This window comes from Vespa mandarinia, chromosome 25 (genome assembly GCF_050613455.1).
Source record: "Vespa mandarinia isolate Hongniang chromosome 25, ASM5061345v1, whole genome shotgun sequence".
In the NCBI taxonomy this organism is placed as follows: domain Eukaryota; kingdom Metazoa; phylum Arthropoda; class Insecta; order Hymenoptera; family Vespidae; genus Vespa; species Vespa mandarinia.
In genome coordinates, this window is record NC_140834.1 from 1,195,001 (window position 1) to 1,215,000 (window position 20,000).

Here is a 20,000-nt window from a genome sequence, read left to right on the forward strand (position 1 = left end):
CTACTACAACAATAGTCCCTTGAATTGGGTTAATCGAATAGTCTCGAAGAATGATTCATTGACTTATAATAAAATCGACAATGAACATTTGGTCCAAACCTTTTAATCATTACAGTGACATTGGCATTGTAATAGTTCTTTTTTTTTCTTTTTTTTTTGGAATGAGAGTGAATATTTTTCGTAGATTCAATTTATGAAATTATTTGTCAACTTGTTGTTAACTCGAGAGACCCGTGAGGGATTTTTTTTTCTTTTTTTTTTTTTTTTTTTTTTTTTTTCTTTTTCTTTCTTTCCTCTTTTTGCGCAGAACAGAAAAATGTGGGCTTTGTTTTTGTAAACGTGGCTCATTATTTTATGATCAATCTTACCAGTTGAACTCTCGCTCTTGGATAATGGTACGGTGTCACCTCGGGATCGAGATCTCTCAATGCGAACTTGTCGCTCGAGTTGCGGCCTCGAATTTGGCTCCTGTCGTCCATTCTCTCGTGGCTTTGATGACGGAGGTGTACTACTTGTTGTCTTTGTCTTTGTCGTCGTTGTTGCAGCAGCAGCATTAGCAGGAGCATTAGCAGCCGCGGTGGGAGCAGCGGCATTAAGATTTTTTTCACTTTTTGGTTGAGACGGTATTATAGTGATTTTACTTTGCTTCCGTGTTCCTTGTTGACCAGTTTCGGTCGTTTGCGGCACCGATTCCGTTGGCTTTGAGACACTCTAAACACATGTGCACGTATACGTTTATTAAAATTAAACGAGGTAAAGGAGAAATCTAGAAATAGTAGAAAATGCTAAATTAATTATTGAAATTTTGGCGGAGTATTATTGGGTGAGATGGAATGGGTGCTGGGTATGGGTATGGGTGGGTTGGATTGAGGATTCGTTCATTGGATTAGACAGATATTTTCTCACGCGATTTTTCACCTCTGAACTGTTCTTTTATTTTTTGTCTTTTGTTTTTTTTTTTTTTTTTTCTTTTTTTCTTTCAGTTTTTTAACACTTCCTACCAAGGAAAGATCTTTTAGGGTCTCTTAGGGTCTTTTGAGGGGGGGGGGGGGTCTGTTATGTCGTATCGAGTGGGCCCAAAAATTGTAAGTTTTACATTAAACAACAATTAATTTTCTTTTTTCTTCCAGACTCCTCAGGTTTATTTTGTTTTGTTTGTTCTTTTTTTTTTTTTTTTTTTTTCTTGATTATAAAATTACAATTTTGGATTCGTAAAAAAAAAAAAAAAAAAACGAAAATTAACAGCTGATCTTTGAATTGATCGAACGGCCTAATGTTCGCGAAAATTTTTAAAATCGTCTAAGAACTTTTGGTCCACCTAGAAATTGTTGGCTCATCCTGTATATTTGATTGTTGTTGTTGTTGTTGTTGTTGTTGGTTTTATTTTCTTTGTTTTTTTTTTCTCTTTCTTTTTTCTTCTTTTAATCGTCGAAATGAACGAAAGGAAACGAACGAACGAACCGACTGTGATTGTCTCGAGAAAAAAAAAGAAGAGAGAGAGAGAGACAGAGAGAGATAGAGAGAGACAGAGAGAGAGAGAGAAAGAGAGAGAGAATGAGGAATGGTGGGGGGTTAAGGGAGAGAGGGGGTGGAATTCTCTTCTTGGCAAAGCGACGACATACTCGGTCGTCTTTAAATAATTCGAACTTCGACTTTTTTTTTTCCCTCCTTTTATTTTTTTATTTTTTTTTTTTTCTTTGTCTCTTAATTTCTTCTTTAACGTCGTCATCTTTCATTTATTTTTTTGTTTGTTTGTTTGTTTGTTTTCTCGCATCTTTCTTCCACTTTTCTTCCTCGATATTGTGAAGGTAATTTTTTTTTCGACTATTGATTCTTATCCCGAAACGAAACAAACAAAGAAAATAATTTTGCGTTCATTTTTTTTTCTTTTTTTTTCTTTTTTTTTTTTTTTTTTTTTTTTTTCCTCCCTAAAATTGTTACCGTTAAAAACGTTAACGTTTGTTAATGTCGTCGTCGTGATATTCGATCCAATGATTTTGATTCGATTGAATTGAAATCGATTTGAAAAGTGCATGATCATGCGTTAAAACGGCAGCTATACAGAATCAGCATTAGCATTAAGCATTAGGATCGGGAGCCACATAAGTGAGGCTTACGTTTACACGAATAAGGCGTGATTATAAAAGCGTTAGGAAACTGGCGGAAGACGCAGCTGGCAAGACATTTGAAATAGAAACCCGTGTTCTTTAAATAATCGTGACCCAGAGGATCTTGTATGAGAGAGCGAGAGAGACAGAAAGAGAGAGAAAGAGAGAGAGAGACATACACACACCTAAAGAGAAAAAGAGAAAAAGAGAGAGAGGGAGAGAGAGAGAGAGAGAATTCGTAAGCAAACGAATGTCGTATCTTCGAGATCGTTGTTGCAATTTCGATCAAAATTTATGATGACAAATATACAAACACGCACAAAGAGATACGTACAGGCACATATACACATGCACCACGCGTGCACGTGAAAACAAATCGTGTTGAAATGAACAAAAAAATTTGAGAATATATATTAGAGGGCTGCTGGGGAGTGGGGGGTGGGATTTCGAGAGGGGCAGAAGTTGTTCTCTCTTAGGTGACATTAAAAAAAAAAAAAAAAAAAAAAAATTACTCTTTCTCGAGATATTTTTCACGAACGAGATAATCTTCTTTCTTCCTCCTCTTTTTTTTTTTTTAAATTGTAAAATCACAAACTTTGCCCGTTGACGCGCAAATTTCAATTTGTACGATCATAAGCACGGCTTACGAAAGAGGACCGATATTATTGATTTTTTATGATCGTTCGAAGACTTTTGGCCCGAGTGAAAGAAATTTCAATTGCAATTTCAATTTCGCGAATATCATTTGAAAATTGAAAATAATTTAATCCTAAGAATATCTTCTCAAGTACCCTTAAAAGTTTCTCTAAGATTGCTAATCGTGATGTCGTAATTAAAGAAAAAAAAAAAAAAAAAAAAAAAAAAAAAAAGAAACAAAAATAAAAAATAGAAGATTGTCAAAAACGAAAGAAGAAACAAAATTTGTCCAAAAAAAAAAAAAAAAAAAAAAAAAAAAAACCAGAAATTAACGTCATTTAAAATGTCACCACTTCAGACGTATAATAATTTATTATTGCAATTGTATATACCATCACTACCACCACCACCACCCACTTCCTCCTCCCCCTCGAACAAAAATTTCTGGCACGCTCTTAACGAGAACCTTCTTCGATCAGTATATCAATATCAAATTCTACGATGATCTAATCTCTCAGAGAGGCAAATAATCCATTGCAAAAAAAAAAAAAAAAAAAAAAAAAAAGAAAAAAAAAAGATATTCGTCCGAAAGCACGAAGTCGTTCAATTTTTTATTATTTTTTTGTCTCCCCTTTAATTCCTTTTTTTTTTTTTTATTCTCTTTTCCTTTTACTTACCCTCTCTCACTCCCCTCTTCTGATACTCTCGACGAAAAAAAAAAAAAAAAAAAAAAAAAGAAAAAAAGAAGAAAGCTTCCTCTCTTATCCACCAAAAATTTCATTTCTGATTCGTTGCCAATATAAATGAAATTGGCAATGTAAATAATGCCAATAAACAACAATAATAACAGATAATAATCACAGAATAATAAATAAATATTAAATTACAAGTAAATAAATTTCAATGTGTTCCGTTATCGCGAGCGTATATTTTTTCTCTCTCTCTCTCTCTCTCTCTCTCTCTCTCTCTTTTTTTTTCTTTCTTTTTCTTTTTCAATTTTTGCTTTCCTCTCTCGTTTTTTTTTCTCTCTTCTTTCTGTATTTTTTTTTCTTTTTTTTTTTTAAATCGTTCGACATTTGCGACGAAATCAAAAAAATATGAAAGGAAAGGAACATTGCACTTTATAAATAAATGAAAATGAAAACAGCTGATCGAACATTGCAATATTATTCTCTGCGATGATCGTCGCGCGCGTGTGTGTGTGTGTGCGCGTGTGTGTATCGTTTAACATACAAATTTAACACGAGTACAATGTTTTTCCAGATTTTAACGTTTAGAAATGTTTATAATGTATACTCGTTGCAGAACACCCACGTTTGCTATTAATACTTCGAGTCAGTTTTAAAACCTGACTTTGAAACCCAATACGTGAATGAAATTGGAATTTCACAAATAATATATTTGAGAGATATTGTAAATAAGTTCTTTCTTTCTTTCTTCCTCCTTCCTTTCTCTTTTTTTTTTTTTTTATTTTTTTTTTATTTCTTTTTTTTTTCGTATTTACTTTTTTTTCTCATTTTTTTTTTTTATTTATTTATTAATAAATCGTTTACCTTATGACGAAGAATTATCAAAGAAGAAGAGAAAATAAATAAATGAATAAATAATAGAAATCGATTCCAAAATGATTTCTTTTTGTTTTCTTTTTTTCCTTTTTTGTAATAAATTTTGTAAGATTTTTTTTTCTTTTTTTTTTTTTTTTTTATAATTTACTATGAACATGTTTAAATTTTCTTTACGATATTCTCTCTCTCTCTCCCTCTCTCTCTCTTTCTGTCTCTCTCTCTCTCTCTCTCTCCCTCTCTCTTTTTTTATAATCAATTTTTTGATAAATCTCTTTCTTCATTTTTTTTTTTTTTATCTAAGAAAGAAAGAGGAATTGTGTTTGTGTGTGTGTGTATGTGTGTGTGTGTGTGTGTGACAAATATCACAAATTTTTATTGTAAATTGTTGCTCGAGTATGACATTAAAAAGAGAAAAGAAAAAAGAAAGAAAAAAGAAAATGAATAAATAAATAAATAAGAACGAAATAAATTTCATTCGTGATTAATGGAAGAAAAAAAATAAAGTCCAATTTCTATACTAAAAGTTGTCGTTGAAAGTTGACATAAAAAAAAAAAAGAAAAAGAAAGAAAAAAAATTCGTTCACGATAAATTAACAGAAATCGACAGATTCGAGAAATTATTTACTAAGGACAAAAAAGAAAAAGGGTTAAAAATTTGTTATCATTATTATCTTCTTATTATTTTATTTTATTTCTTTTCTTTTCTTTTTTTTTTTTTTTTTGGTTAATCGTCAAAAAGAAATTAATAAGTCAAGAATTAATAAAACGAATTGCAAAATTGATTGATCAGATTAATATATTGATTGATAGAATTTGTTAGGAGTGTTAAGAGAACGTCCAAAAAAAAAAAGAAACAAAAAAAAAAAGAAAACAAAAAAACAAACAAACAAACAAACAAAAAAAAAACAGAAAAGAAAAGAAAAAAAGATAATAAATACCTTTAACGTAACTTTGGTGAAAGCCGGTGGTTCTTCGGCCTTCGACTTGGAGTCCCTTCTAGAATTAAGGGTCCATGGTGCTGTGGGCATGGGTAGAGGATTAGGACCACCATCCTTGACCCAGGGTGGTCTAAAGGTAGTCCTTTGCTGCGGTGGCTGACCACCGGCACCTGGCATCTTAACAACTTCTTTTTGTCAACCCTTTAGGTATTTATCTCTTCTATACAACTTTGTAGTATTGATCAAATGGAAGAGGGCAACAGCAACAACAACAACAACAATAATAATAAAAAAAAATATATATATATATATATATGTAACACTTTTTTTTTAGGACCACCGAGTCAAAAAAAAAAAAAAAAAAAAAACAAGAAAAAAGAAAAACAGGATAATCGGAAAAAGAATGGGAAATGATCAAATCGATTTGATATCAAAAACAATAATAAGGAAAAGGGATTATATGGGATCAGATGAGGAATGTGATGATAAGAGGGAGAAGAAGGGGCCGGGGCCGGGGGGTAGGTGGGAGTTGGGGAAAATGATGATCAGTTGAGAAACGAAGATTTTAATGACGAACAATTCACTTTCTCTTGAGTTTCTCTCTTTTTTTTCTTTTTTTTTTTTTGTTCTCTGGATAGTTTTTTTCCCCTCCCTTCCACCCTTCCTTCCTATCTTCCTATTTCTCTCTTCTTTCTTTCTGGAGGAGTTTCTTTTCTTTTCTTTTCTTTTTTTTTTGGGGGGGGTTTCTATTCCCCCCTTCTGCTCTTTCCCCTCGAATTTTTGATCTTGTAAAACTGATGGAAAATGGTGGAAGAAATCACAAATCCAACGTCGTACTCCCGACGTGTTAGAAGATTTTTGGGAGTCTGGGAAAGATCGAGACCTGGACCACACACCGGAGCTCTAACCAACTGCACCTCCCTAACCGTGTGATATTTTGGTAGATCTGACGTCACTTAGAGTCGCAAGCTCGAAATAGAAATTGATACTCCTCCTCCTCTTCCTCCTCCTCCTCTTCCTCCTCCTCCTCTTCTACCTTCCTCCTTCATCTTCTTCTTTCTATTTGTCTTCATCCTCCTTCTCCTCCTCCTCCTACACGACAATTTCCTTTCTCTCTCTCTCTTTTGCTCTCTCTCTCTCTCTCTCTCTCTCTCTCTCTCTCTCTCTCTCTCTCTCTCTCTCTCTCTCTCTCTCTCTTTCTCTTTCTCTCTCTATCTCTCTCTATCTCTATTTTTTATTTATTATTTTTTTTTTTTTTGCGTTCGTCAACAATACCTACCTATCTAACTATAATTGAGACAATTGTTTACTTATCCGTTTCATCTCTCAAGGTTAATTATTTAATTAATTAATTTTTATTTATTTTTTTTTTTTTTTTGTTTCATTCACATTTTATTACTTTCTTTGTTAGATGCGCAATGCAATAATGCTGTAATGTAGGGATTTTTATTTTTTACTTCGATATTCATTTTTTATTTCGATTATGTCGATCAATCCAATTGACATTTGTTTTAATCATCATCGAAATATAAGTATCAGGTTGGAAACTATGAAATGGGCATTGAATGAAAATAAAAAACTAAACGAAAACGCCCGTTTCATAGTTTCCAACCCTAATATATAATATGATCACATTATTCCATCCATCTCGACGTGATTAGTATTAATTCTTTTGGAGCATCCTGTTTGGTATTTTCATTTTTTATGTTTTCTTCCCCCCCCTCTCCCTTTTCTTTTCGTTTTTTTTTTTTTTTTTTTTTTTTGACAGGCTCCTTCATTCCCTACGATCGCATGAGACACGTGGGGAGGGGAGGGTGCGGTCGGGTTTATTTTCAAAATCATTTATTTTGATCTTCGACATTTCGCGGAATATTTTTTAAGGTAGATAAAATTAATTTTTTGTTTGTTTGTTTTTTTTTTTTTTTATTTTTTTTTTCTCCTTTGCTAACGTCTGTTACAACCATACTTAATATGATATTCATGGTGTCGTTATAAATATCCCCACATTGGATATATAAGCTGTGACGAAAATAATATTATCAAATGATTTGGATATATTCAAATGATATATCATTTGTAAATATCATTTGAATGATTTTCTTCATTAATATTCATTCCCCGCAGTTTGTTCTTAGAGAAACTATCGTATCTTTTTTTTTGCGAAATATATATATATATATATATATATATATATATATATTTTATTACTTAGGAGTCAATTTTGATTGGATTGAATTGAATTAAATTGGATTGTTGTTCAACCAATCACCGTTGGTATTTTGTCGCGATTACGAAAGATTTCGGTACAATAAATTTTCTTTCTCTCAGTATAATAATTTTGACGTCTTTACGAATGTATCGTAAACTTTTAGATTCACGTTCAACTATAATGATGCTCCAATTCGTGAATTATTTTCTAAGAAATTTGTGAAAAAGCATTTTCAAATCGTTTCGTTCATAATCCTGATCGATCATTTCCGGCATTTCTTTGGGATGAGTGTGATAGGGGATGTGGATAATCTTATTCCATCCAAATATATTTTCAAATCTATCCAAATCGTCGATTTACATGATGAATGAAACGCCAAAAAAATTTCTGTTATTTCGAGAATTTTTTTTTTTTCTATTTTTTCCCCCCCTCTCTCTCTCTCTCTTTCTCTCGGGAAAGGATACATTTAAAAATATAATTATGATCGATGGCAAATAAATTTTCCATTGGTAATCCTTTTCTCAGTCTCTCTCATCTAAAAAAAGAAAAAAAAAAAAAAAAATTCCCAGGAAAAGAAAATATAAACTTTTTGTCAAAATAAAATCTTAACACGTGCCAAGCCATTTTTGCCTGACTTGTCGTTCAGGCCATTTGATATATTGGGAGGGGGAAAAAAATGCGTGTACCACCGGTGGTACACGTGGCCTGAAGATCACGTTTAACGTGTACCACCGGCGGTACACGCGGCATGGAACGTTTTAAGACAGAAAGAAAGAAAAAAAACAAAAAAAAAAAAAAACAAATAGAATACGATCGTCATTAGAAGACTCAAAATACATTTATTTTAAGACGCATCATCATGATCATCCATCATTATAAAATTGCGAAGATACTGTAATATATTGTATTTTTATTTTGTTTGAAATAAAATGTCAATTTCTCTTTTAAAGAAACTTATCAGAACGAGACTACTTGACCTTGTTGAAGGGCCGGCCGTTTTCGTGAGAGGCAGTATCAGTTAGCAGCGGAGAAACGTAACGAGGCATACCTAAGGCAAAGTTATTACAAGGAGACAGCAAGATATTTTGAAAGAGAAAGTGGAATAGCGAAACATTACGATTCTTGGAACTTGAAGCTTGCTGTTGCTGATCCAAGGGGTAAGCTTGAGAGGGAAGCTAAAAGAAAAAAAAAACTAGACCAACTTCCAGGAAGGAGAAACAAATTGAGAATATTATTGAAGGAGGAGGATGAGCTATATCAAAGGGAATTGGCTGAATTAATTAGGAAAAAAAAATCACAAGAAAATGATATTAACACGTTGGAATTTCTTAAAAAGAAATTAAAAGAGAAACGTATGGAACAGGATCTTTATTTTCCTAATACATGTCGAAGATTACGTTCATATTTTCTCGATCCTCGACCAATTTCCTCTTCAATAATTAGCTCGAATATTAATAATAGTAATAATAATATTATTATTAATAATAATAATAATAGAAGTAATAATAAAAGTAATAATAATTCAAACGATTTTGCGGAATGTTTTCATTTGAAAGATTCGACAAATTTACTTAAAACAAATCAAGAGATTAATCGTACCAATTCGACTTATAAAAAGAACAATATGTCCAATTGGAACGATCAGAAGGATCGATACGATAATAATATTGATCTATTAGCACGTAATAGAAAATATTCGGCACGTTATGCACGTAGGAGTTTGGAGAATACAAATGTTAGACCTGGCGATGATATTTTCGACAATTTATCACGTCGTTTGCAGGAATCAATGATGACGACAACGATGAGTACGGTTAGCAGCAAGATGGCGGACGATGACAAAGAAAATCTTAATGTTGACGTAGTAGATGATTCAACAACAACCACCACGCCGATACAAACGAATACGATAAATTTGATAGATCAAGAGGATCCTACGATCATTCCGCAGGACGTTTGTGATAAGGATTATACATTGAATAGGACCGAACAAGAGATAACGACCAATGATATTGCAAATGATAAACAAATTATAATTGATCATTGTGATTATGAAAGGGAAAGGGGTTATCCCTGGATGAGGATGGATCCTAATGTTAAAAATCTTTCTGAAAAAATGTATCTTTATTTGACATATAAAGAGCTCAAGGAAAAGATAGATGATCTATTGAAAAAGGAGGAACATGCTTGCAATAGACAAAGATGGGATGATGCCATTAGATTAAGGGATATGAAGAATGAATTGGAATTGATCAGAGAGAAAAAGATATTTAATATGAAGAGTCTTACAATGGATGAGGATGTTAGGGATAGGGCACTTAAAAATATCGATGACAGGGAACGTGAACTTGCCCTAAGGGTTGATGCTTGTACGGATACGTCGATGTATAGGTAATCATATTTTAATAATTATTCTTTACAAATTTTTCATTATAATTATTATTCTTTTTTTTTTCTTTTTTTTCTTTTTTTTTTTTTTTTTTAATCTGTCCTTTGATTATGTAAACAAATGAATGAACGAATGAGTGAATGTTCGATTAAAAAACAAAAAAAAAAAGAATCATTTCATAATTATAAACTAATTAAGAAATTTTCTGTTTTGACCTTGAACTAATACAGTGATCAATGGTGTCAAGGATACGACGATAAACATCTTAATCGCGAATTAAAGTGTTTCCTTCGAACTTCGTCTAATGTCGCAATAGTCTAACTCTGAATCATTCACAAAACACCTAAATTGATGCCAAGAAGCATTTCAACCTACTTGTCTCTCTCTCTTTCTCTCTCTCTCTCTCTCTCTCTCTCTGTCTCTCTCTCTCTCTCTCTCTCTCTCTGTTCAATCCCAATAAATATTCACAGATGTTCCAATTTCGAAAGAATTAAATAACCTTCTGATAATCCTTACACCAATCCACCCACCCTCACCTGCCCATCTTTTATTCGAAAGAAACGAAAAAAAAGCAAAAAAAAATAAAAAAGAAATAAACAGAAAATGACGGTCGAGAGTATAGCAATTATTTATTTTCTTTTTCTTTTTTTTTTTTTTTTTTCTTTTTTTTCCCCATTCATAATTATCAACAACACACGCGCGCAGTTTCAATTTCAAATTAATGAGGTACGAAAGAAAAATGAAAGAAAAAAAAAATGATAAAATGATGTCGAAAGTATAGAAATTATAATTACATATTTAATTATCAACGTGGGACTATTTCAAAATAGATGCCAAGAAACATTTCTCGACCTACTTGTCTCCGTTCGTTCCAATGAATATTTCTAACGTTCTAATTTCGAAGGAAGTAAACGACTATCTTACGTCCTCTCGCCAGGTTATCTCTCACCTAAAAAAAAAAAAAAAAAAAAAAAAAAGAGAGAGAAGAAAGAAAATAACGTTGAAAACATGGAAACTATTTCTCTTTTAATTAATAACACGCATAACTCAAATAGTTGCCAAAAGAATGTTCCAATTTCAATGTAATAAAATACATAAACGCAACCTGCCCACTAATGGCCCACCTTTTCCGCGCAACACCTGCCCACCCTACATATTAGCCCACCTAGGCCCACCTTTACCTGCAAAAAAAAAAAAAGAAAGCAAAAAATAGAGAAAATAACGGTTGAAAACATAGAAACTATTTCTCTTTTAATTAATAACACGCGTAACCTAAATAGATACCAAGAGAATGTTCCTAATGTTTCAATTTTAATGTTATAAAATACATAGGTGCAACCTGCCCACCAATGGCCCACCCTTTCCGCGCAACACATGTCCACCTTATGTATTAACCCACCTAGGCCCACCCTTTCCGCGCAACACCTGCCCACCCTACGTATTAGCCCACCTTTACCTGCAAAAAAAAAAAAAAAAAAAAAAAAAAGAGAAAGTAAACAAAAACGACTCTTAAAGTGTATTGTTTCGATTCGTAATTAGTAACGCGTATGATGTAAAAAAAAGAAAAAATTATTTTGTGTGAATGTTCTAATATAATTTATCCAATGAAAATGATTATCTTCGTTTTCATTTTCACTATGTATGTTTGTTACTACGTGCATTTAGCGATGGCGCAAAGGTTCTATGGGAGAAATGGATTAAAGAGGATGACAGATTCGTTATTAAGGATGCCACGACTCAAAGGGAAATTCTGATTAAGGAATTGGAAGAGGAATTTCAAAATTTGGCCGTTGAGGACAGAGAACGAATCGCTAAGACATATCAAAGTGTCTTCAACAACTTGCATTTGGAAAATCGTCATCATCTCAATACGAACTTAGTGGCGGAGGCCAAATCCAAATCTAATGCGACCGGTGGGGCATAGTAAAGATTAGAAAGAGAGATATATATATATATATAATATGTATGTGTTAGATCAAGCATATTTTGTTTTGCTTTTAGTATTTATCAATCTCTCTCCCTCTCTGTCTCTATCGCTCGCTCGCTCTGTGTTTATAATATTTTTATCAATTTATCTAATCTCAAATTAATTCATCCGAGAAAAAAAGAGTATTGTCGTCTAAAATGACATCAGATTAGAACGATATATATTGTTGTCCTTATTTATCCTTATTTAGTTTATCATTCGTATTATTATCATTTTGTTTAAATAAAATTGGATTATCGATTAGTATTATTAAAGACCGTAAGTTCGCGTCGTTGTATTCTGAATCCCGCTGTGAATTTGGTATTTTTTTTTTTTTTATTTATTTACTTATATATTTTTTTTTTCTTTCTCTCGTTCTCTCTTCACTAATCCTATCTCCTAGTCGATTGTTATTATTACTTTGATTAGAAATTGAAGGATCGATTAGTAATATTATCAATAATTTTAAATTCGTTGTATTCTGACTTTTGTGAATTAGATATATTTCTTTAGGATATATTTTTCTTTTTTCTCTAATTCATTCACTAGATTATTATCGTTATTATTTTGACTAGAAATTCAATGATTGATTAGAATTGTTAAGATCGTAAGTTTGTAGATAAGTTTATATATTTGTTATTCTGCAAATTTGATACGTGCCAATTAGTATTACTTAAATATTATCATTATATTTTTCGTTTAGGGGATTCATCTTTAGCAATTTGAAATTTATTTTGAATTTTGTATGTTAATCGAAAACATCTCTGATCAATGGATAATGCATAACAAAAAAAAAATTTTCTCATAATGTTGTAACGTGAAAGTATTATAATAAGAATATTGTTTATATGTAAAATGCAAGCTTTATAGATAATAATGATAAATAAATGAAATTTAATAAATGAAAATTTAATCATGATAAATCATCCATTTTTATGTATGTGTATGTACATATATATATATTTTTTTATTAATCGAAATGTCGCAGATTTTAACGAAAAGAAATGAATTAATTTTTTTTTATTTAATTGTTCTGTTTTACCGATCGATGATAAAGTAGAACGATATTCGTGGGTGTTTGTAGTAGTCAAGTCGTTAATCTGATAGATGGCACCATCGAACTCTTTCTCGTCGATTAAAAAAGGCGGGAGATTATCTTGCAATGAATTCATAATTCTAATCTAATTTTTATTTTCTTTTTTTTCTTTTTCTTGTCGTTTATTGGAAGAGAGACAGCTATAATTTTTTTTGTTGCATTTTATTTTGAAACTTTATGATTTTAGAAGATTAGTAAATTTACGATTAGATTATTAAATTTAATTCTTACTATCTGTTTATATCTAATCTAAACAAGATTATTAATTTTAATTAGATTTGATTATATAATTTGAGATAATTGTAAAATCGTCATTAGTTTGGATCTTTTTCGAAGCAATAAAATTTCATAAAAAATGACTTTATAAAAAAAAAAAAAAAATGAAGAATTATTACAAATCAAACTGGCAATTCCACGAACCCAAAGTTTTCTTCCATAATTCTACTTTTTCTCTTTTTTCTTTTCTAAATCAATTTCTTTCTCTTTTCATTCCTTTCCTTTTTATCGACCGTTGATATAAGACATCATTAATATCATTGTTATTATTTCTAAATGAAAAATACAATCTAATATTGCGAAATTAATATAATAAAAAAATTCAATTGGTAAATCGAATTCACCCCTCAACCCCCTCCTCACCCCTCTTCATTAATTATCACAACAATCTAGATCTAATGTATATTATCGACTTTGATGATGTAAAAAAAAAATAAAAAATAAAAAATAAAAGGAAAAGGAAAATGAATGAGAAAAGAAAGCAAAAAGCCGAAAATAAATTCGAACAAAAACACAAAAGTTCATTTTCGAACGAGGCCAAAAGAAAGATCTAAATATCTTTATACCTAAGACAAAACGAAAGAAAAAAAAAAAAAAATAAAAAGAAAAAAGAGAAAAGAAACAGAGCGAGAGCGAAAGCGAAAGCGAGAGAAAGAGAGAGAGAGAGAGAGAGAGAGAGACAATTTCCAGAGCGCAATTAACGGACTGCGACCGGGAAGAAACATTCCTCGCTAAAAAGAATTCAGCCTCGCCTTTCACCCCTTACCCCTCCATGGCCTAGCCCCACCCCTGCTTACATCCCTTGACCCCCTCAATGCCCTCCAACCAACCCCTCAACCGTTCGAGTTTGAACCAGCGAACCTTCGAAATCCCTTGGGCCCCTCCCCCCACCCCCCTCGCCCTCCCCTTTTCTCAACTCCAATCCCACTCTTTCGGATCTCGGGTCTTGGGTTAACTTGGAGAGAAAAAAATTTCAAGGAACACTTTCGAATGGAGGTGGTCGTCGTTAATCCCACGTGCCGAGACGGTTGACAAGTACCAAATTAGTCGGGTGATCCGTCAAAAAGCGCATTTCCGTGGGTATGTAGGCACGCGCGTACCATATCCGTTGCTAAATAATATGAGAAAACCCCGAGGAACGAACCAGCCAATCAAGATGATGTTCCTTTGAGAGAGTGAGTGAGAGAGGGAGGGAGAAAGAGAGAGAGAGAGAGAGAGAGAGAGAGAGAGAGAGAGATGAATACAAAGTACCACATGGTCTTGACCAAAACTATATGCCAGTGCGCATGTGTATTAAATGTAAGATAGAAATAGACGAGTAAAGTGACAGAGAAAGAAGGAAAGAGAGAGAGAGAGAGAGAGAAAGACGAAAATGCCACAGCACACATCTATGAGATATAACGTAGTGTGTGAGGGATGGGGTGAGAGACCTGTACGAGAGATAGATAGATAGAGAGAGAGGGAGAGAGAGAGAGAGAGAGATAGCATAATACTCGCATCGCGAGTGCAATGGTCCATGAAAGCTCACTGCCTGCTGCTCTTGGCGCTCAGAAAGAAAAAGAAAGAGATAGAGATAGATAGATAGAGTAAGAGAGAGAGAGAGAGAGAGAGAGGGAGAGAGAGAGAGAGGAGAGGGATGCAGCCATGCCAGCTATGTTAATTAAACGCGTTTCTAGCAACCCCGCATAGGAAATGGGATGAAAGAAAGAAAGGAAGAAAGAAGGAAGGAAGAAAGAGGAAGGATGAAGGAGAAAGAAAAACGAGAAAGAAAAAGAAAAGAAAAGCAAAAAAATATATATACATATATATATATGTATGTATGTATGTATATATGGAAAGGATGTGGCTGCTGTAGTAGTTGCTGGAGGAGGAACGAGAAAGAGGGTGCCGGCTAATAACACGTCCCGTACGACGAACACACGCCACACGCCCTCCTTCCCCCTCAACTCCTCACCCCTCAACACCCTTAACCCCCACCAACTTTGCTACTACTACCGATACCACTGCTACCACTACTACAACTATTACTACTACTACTACTACTACTACTACCACTTTTACTTCTTTGACTCCTACTCTTTTCTCTATTCCGCATCTTCTATACCGTATATATTCTCTCTCTTTCTCTCTCTCTCTCTCTCTCTCTCTCTCTCTCATTCTGTTTCTTTCTGTCTTTATTTCTAGTAGGTAAATATAATCTTTTAGGTACTTTTGGTATAAATTTTTTCAAAAGTCGAATTAATGGATTAATACGTTCGACGATTGCTAATTGTTACTTTTCTTTTATTTAATTATTTTTCGAATGTCATTCATAGGAGTAATTAGGGACGATTGAGTTAGTTGGATTCTGTCTTTTTTTTTTTTTTTTTTTTTTTTAGTCTTCGATTTATTTTTGCTTTTTTTTATTTTTTTTGTTTGTTTGTTTTTAATTTCGTGTCTCACTGAACAGAGATATGAGAATTGGAGATCAAATGCGACGGGTTGAATGAATATGATAATTATGAAATGGCTGCGTATCATTATTGTTATCTTTTATGAGGGATTAATAATGTGATTAGGATGATCGAACTGGTTTTGTTTTTTTTTTCTTATTATTATTATTGTTATTATTATTATTATTATTATTATTATTTTCTTTTCTTTTTTTAATTTGAATTTTGATCTTTTTTCGAATTGTACGCACGAACGAGGAATAACAATTAAGCAGATAGAACGAAAATGATTAATTTGATTTGTAAGAAAAAAAAAATTTCTTAATGAATGAATGAATGAATGAATGAATGAATGAATGAATGAATGAATGAATGAATGAATGAATGAATGAATGAATGAATGAATGAATGAATGAATGAATGAATGAATGAATGGATAAATGAACGAACGTTGTAATAGAAATACGTGGAAATTAATTTTATATTTTGGGGGAAATATTTGTTTTTTTCCTATGGTGAGATATTTTTTTTTTCTTTTTGTAAAAATTAAAACTAGGCCAAGATAGATCAAGGAAGAAGGAGGTAACTTAGTTGACAAATTAGCCTGCCAATAGCAGTTGGCCTGACGTTGGTTGTCTCGGTACGCTTGAAAGACTCGAAGTATTTCGCGGAAACGCACCACGTGCTCTTATGGTCCCCCATGTTAAAGGGAAGAAGCAATTAACGGAGTGCATATGTCCGAATGCGACTAACTAAAGTTAATCTGACGAAAAGAAAAATTTCCGCTTTGACAAGCTTATTAACAGGTTTTTTTTCTTTTTTTTTTTTTTTTTGAAAATCGAACAGTTGAAAAGCTATTTTAATTTAGGTCAATTTAGGTGTTGTTGTAATCTTTTGTAAATGGATATTTAAACCTTTCAAGGTATTTAATCTAAATAAATTTTAACTATGACAATTTATTTTTCTTCTTTTCTTTCTTTTTTTTTCTTTTTATTCTAATCATTGCGTATAATCATAAATTTCTATATTTTTTCTATTTCCTTTTTTTATATATATATATATATATATATATATATATATATATATAAAGAAATCTGACACGAAAATTAAATATGGAACAGCTGATTAACGGCGGCCATTTTTAATTGTTCACCGATACTGCCATCTTTCTTTTTTGCAATAGATATATCTTTTAATATATAATAACTTTTATATTATTATTTTTTTTCTTTTTTTAATCACATTATAGTAATTTTCTTTAGCGTTAAAAGGGAAACCTCGTTAGGGAAAATAACAGAAGCAATTTTGAGAATCTTTTCTTCTTTTTTTATATATATATATATATTTATTATATATATGTATATATAAAAGTCTTACATGGAAATTCAACATCGACTTTTAATCCTTTTACACACACAGACACACACATATACATACACGTAGACTTTCTTGTTCTCTCTCTCTCTCTTTTTTTTTTTTTTTTTTTTTTACGTTGAAAAAAAAATATTTTTTCTCTGTTCCTTTTACTAAGTTAATTAATAATCAAACGATCATTTGTGCTTTATCCTCGCACGATTAAATCTATTTTTTGCGAAGTTTGCAGACAAAGAGAAAGAGATGAGAATGTATGCGTATAATACGCGCGCGCGCGCGCGAGTGCGTGCGTGCGTGCATACGTGCGTTACGTTTTCTCCTTTGCTCTCTATTTTTTATTTTATTTCCTTTTAGTTTTTCCTTTTTCCTTTTTCTTTGTTCCTCTTCTTTTTTTCTACTTTTTTTCTTTCCTTCTTTTTTTTTTTCTTTTTTTTTTTTCCCAACGTTTCGAGACTCAAAGCTCAACGATCGTAACCACGCTCAGTTAAATGTTCTCTGTTGCAATACGCAAAGAGATGGCAAAACGATGTAATCCGATGTATTCTAACGAGTGCACGCGCCATTGTGCTGCGAGGGATATTAATCGGAATGTAATAAATTCTCGCGCCGAACGAAATCGTAGTCGTATAATTCATTTAATAACGAACCTCCGTATACATATACATACATACATATACATAAATTTTATATATATATATATATACATATATATATATATTTACACACATACATGTATATGAGCGTAATTGCAACAAGGATAGACATATATAAGTTATATATTCTTTTTTCTCTCTCTCTCTCTCTCTCTCTTTTCTTTTCGAAAATATAAATTTTACATAAATTTCAATTAACTCAATCGGTAATACAGTATGTTGTAATAATTTTAATTTTTTTTATCTTTTTTTAATTATTTGTCTTTCTTATTTTTTTCTTTGTTCTTTTTTAATTTTCTTTTTCTTCATTTTTTGTCGTTGTACCAAATCCTCTTTGATAAGAAAATTTTCGTTGGAAATGTCGTTCGGTCTTTTAATAAATAAATAATATAAACAATAAATAATTACGATAGAACAAACAAGGAATGAAGGATATCGCGCTCTCGAAATATTAATTGAAAATGGCTGCCGTTAATCAGCTGTTCCATATTTAAGTTTTCGTAATTAATTTTTGTTATTACACAAAAAAAAAAGTGAGAAAATGCAAAGGGAAACAAGAAAGTTTACATTGAGATTCGTTTTGTAATTTTTCGATTAACTATTGTGTCATTTTCTAAATCTAATTTATATATATTTTATATATGTATATAAGGTGAATCAAAAGTATCTCGATGATTTTGAAAAATCAATTACTATTCATCGAGTCTTCCTAAACAAATTATTCTTTCGGATTATAAAAACTATAAGCTTAAAAATTGTCGATCCACCTTATATATCGTACGAGTATTAACTTTTCGTGTATTAAAAAAAAAAAAATAAGAATCAGCAAAATTTCGAGTATAACAACGAATTGACCGAAAGTTCTTAGATGATTTTAAAAGTTAATTATTATACTTCGAGACCTCTTAAATTAATTATTCTTTCAGATTATGAAACTGCAAGCCTAGGAATTTTCGATCCGCCCTTTACACACACACATATACAAATACATACATACATACATATATACATACATATACACGTGTATACGAATCCTTACTTTGCGAGTGTAAAAAAAAGAATTCAGCAAAAATTACAAATTCAACGACGAATTGATCTTTCGTAACCGAATTACCAGACTAATTTCAAGTCGAGAAAGAGAGAGAGAGAGAGAGAGAGAGAGAGAGAGAGAGAGAGAGAGAGAGAGAGAGAGAGAGAGAGAGAAATGAGTCTAAAGTTTCCACGTCGATGCTACTTCTCTCTCTCTTTCTCTCTCTCTCTCATTTCATTATTCTCTCTCTTTCTCTCTCTCTCTTCACTTGAAATGTTCATTGGTCCAACCATTCGTTGTTCCTTCGAACTTACAACGGACATGGCAATTACCGTGAATTAGCATTTCTCTCGGTCCAACCGGAGAGATAGAACGAAACAGACGGGATGGACAGGACAGACAAACTGAAAGAGAGAGAGAGAGAGAGAGAGAGAGAGAGAGAGAGAGAGAGAGAGAGAGAAAATGAGAATTTTTTTTTTCGTTTTAAATCAGAAATTTGTTGTCCATTTCTTTTTTCTATTCTTCTCTTCCATTTCTTTTCTTTCTTTTATTCAACGAACAAATCATTTTCTCACGCTATATAGAAGTTTTACTTTAGAAGAAATAATTAAATCTTGTCTTTGGGAATGGTAACGGAACGGTAACGGAACGGTAACGGAACGGAACGGAATGGAACGGAACGGAACGGAACGGAATGGAATATAATGGCGGACGGAAATCTATACGCGCAAACGTGATTTTCGCGATATAGTTTTTGCGGTTAGAGGCGATAGTTCTAACTGCTTAGACTTCTTTCCCTTCTCGAAATGGATTTTTCTATCTCTTTCTATCTCTCTATCTTTCTCTTTCACTCACTCACTCTATCTCTCTCTCTCTCTCTCTCTCTCTCTCTCTCTCTCTCTCTCTCTCTCCCTCTCTATCTCTATCTCTTTCTCTCTGAGTATATTAGAAAGCTGTTACGACGTGGCTCGCCACTTATTTTCTCCATATCGAGACTACGCAATCTGTGTTATCTCAAAACAATTCCTGAGAACAAGTCGAAGGTTATTACGACGGTAAAACGTTGGAAAAAGAAGGAGGAGGAGGAGGGGGGGAGGAGGAGGGAAAAAAATAGATATTTTTTTCCCTTACTCTTTTTATTCTTCTTCTTCTTCTTCTTCTTCTTCTTCTTCTTATTTTTCTTCTTATTACTTTCCCCCCCTCCACCCTCCTACCCCTCCCACCAACCCATTTCCATTTCGAACGAAGGTCGTTCGTTTATTTTCTTTCAGATCTGTGCTCAGCTTTTTTTCTCCGTCTTTCCTTTTTCACTCATTCATTCATTCATT

General features: G+C 32.3%; 2 protein-coding genes across 3 annotated transcripts in view; one reads left to right on the forward strand and one right to left on the reverse strand.

Annotated features, from left to right (window-relative positions):
* The window catches only part of LOC118446594 (uncharacterized), a 10,454-nt gene extending 4,295 nt beyond the window's left edge, over positions 1-6,159 (reverse strand). Inside the window, exons 1-2 of one of the 2 annotated variants that reach the window (XM_085664097.1) lie at positions 5,248-6,159; positions 369-711 (exon numbers count right to left, since the gene is read on the reverse strand). In XM_085664097.1, coding sequence (XP_085520223.1) covers positions 369-711; positions 5,248-5,424 — 520 coding nt within the window. In that variant the 5' untranslated portion in view covers positions 5,425-6,159. The remainder of the gene's footprint in view (positions 1-368; positions 712-5,247) is intronic. The other variant, XM_035877459.2, reaches the window with a different exon arrangement.
* Positions 1-12,591, forward strand: part of LOC118446597 (uncharacterized) — a 17,146-nt gene extending 4,555 nt beyond the window's left edge. The window contains exons 2-3 of the mRNA XM_035877465.2: positions 8,444-9,847; positions 11,511-12,591. Coding sequence (XP_035733358.1) covers positions 8,444-9,847; positions 11,511-11,769 — 1,663 coding nt within the window. The 3' untranslated portion in view covers positions 11,770-12,591. The remainder of the gene's footprint in view (positions 1-8,443; positions 9,848-11,510) is intronic.
* Positions 12,592-20,000: the final 7,409 nt, after the last annotated feature.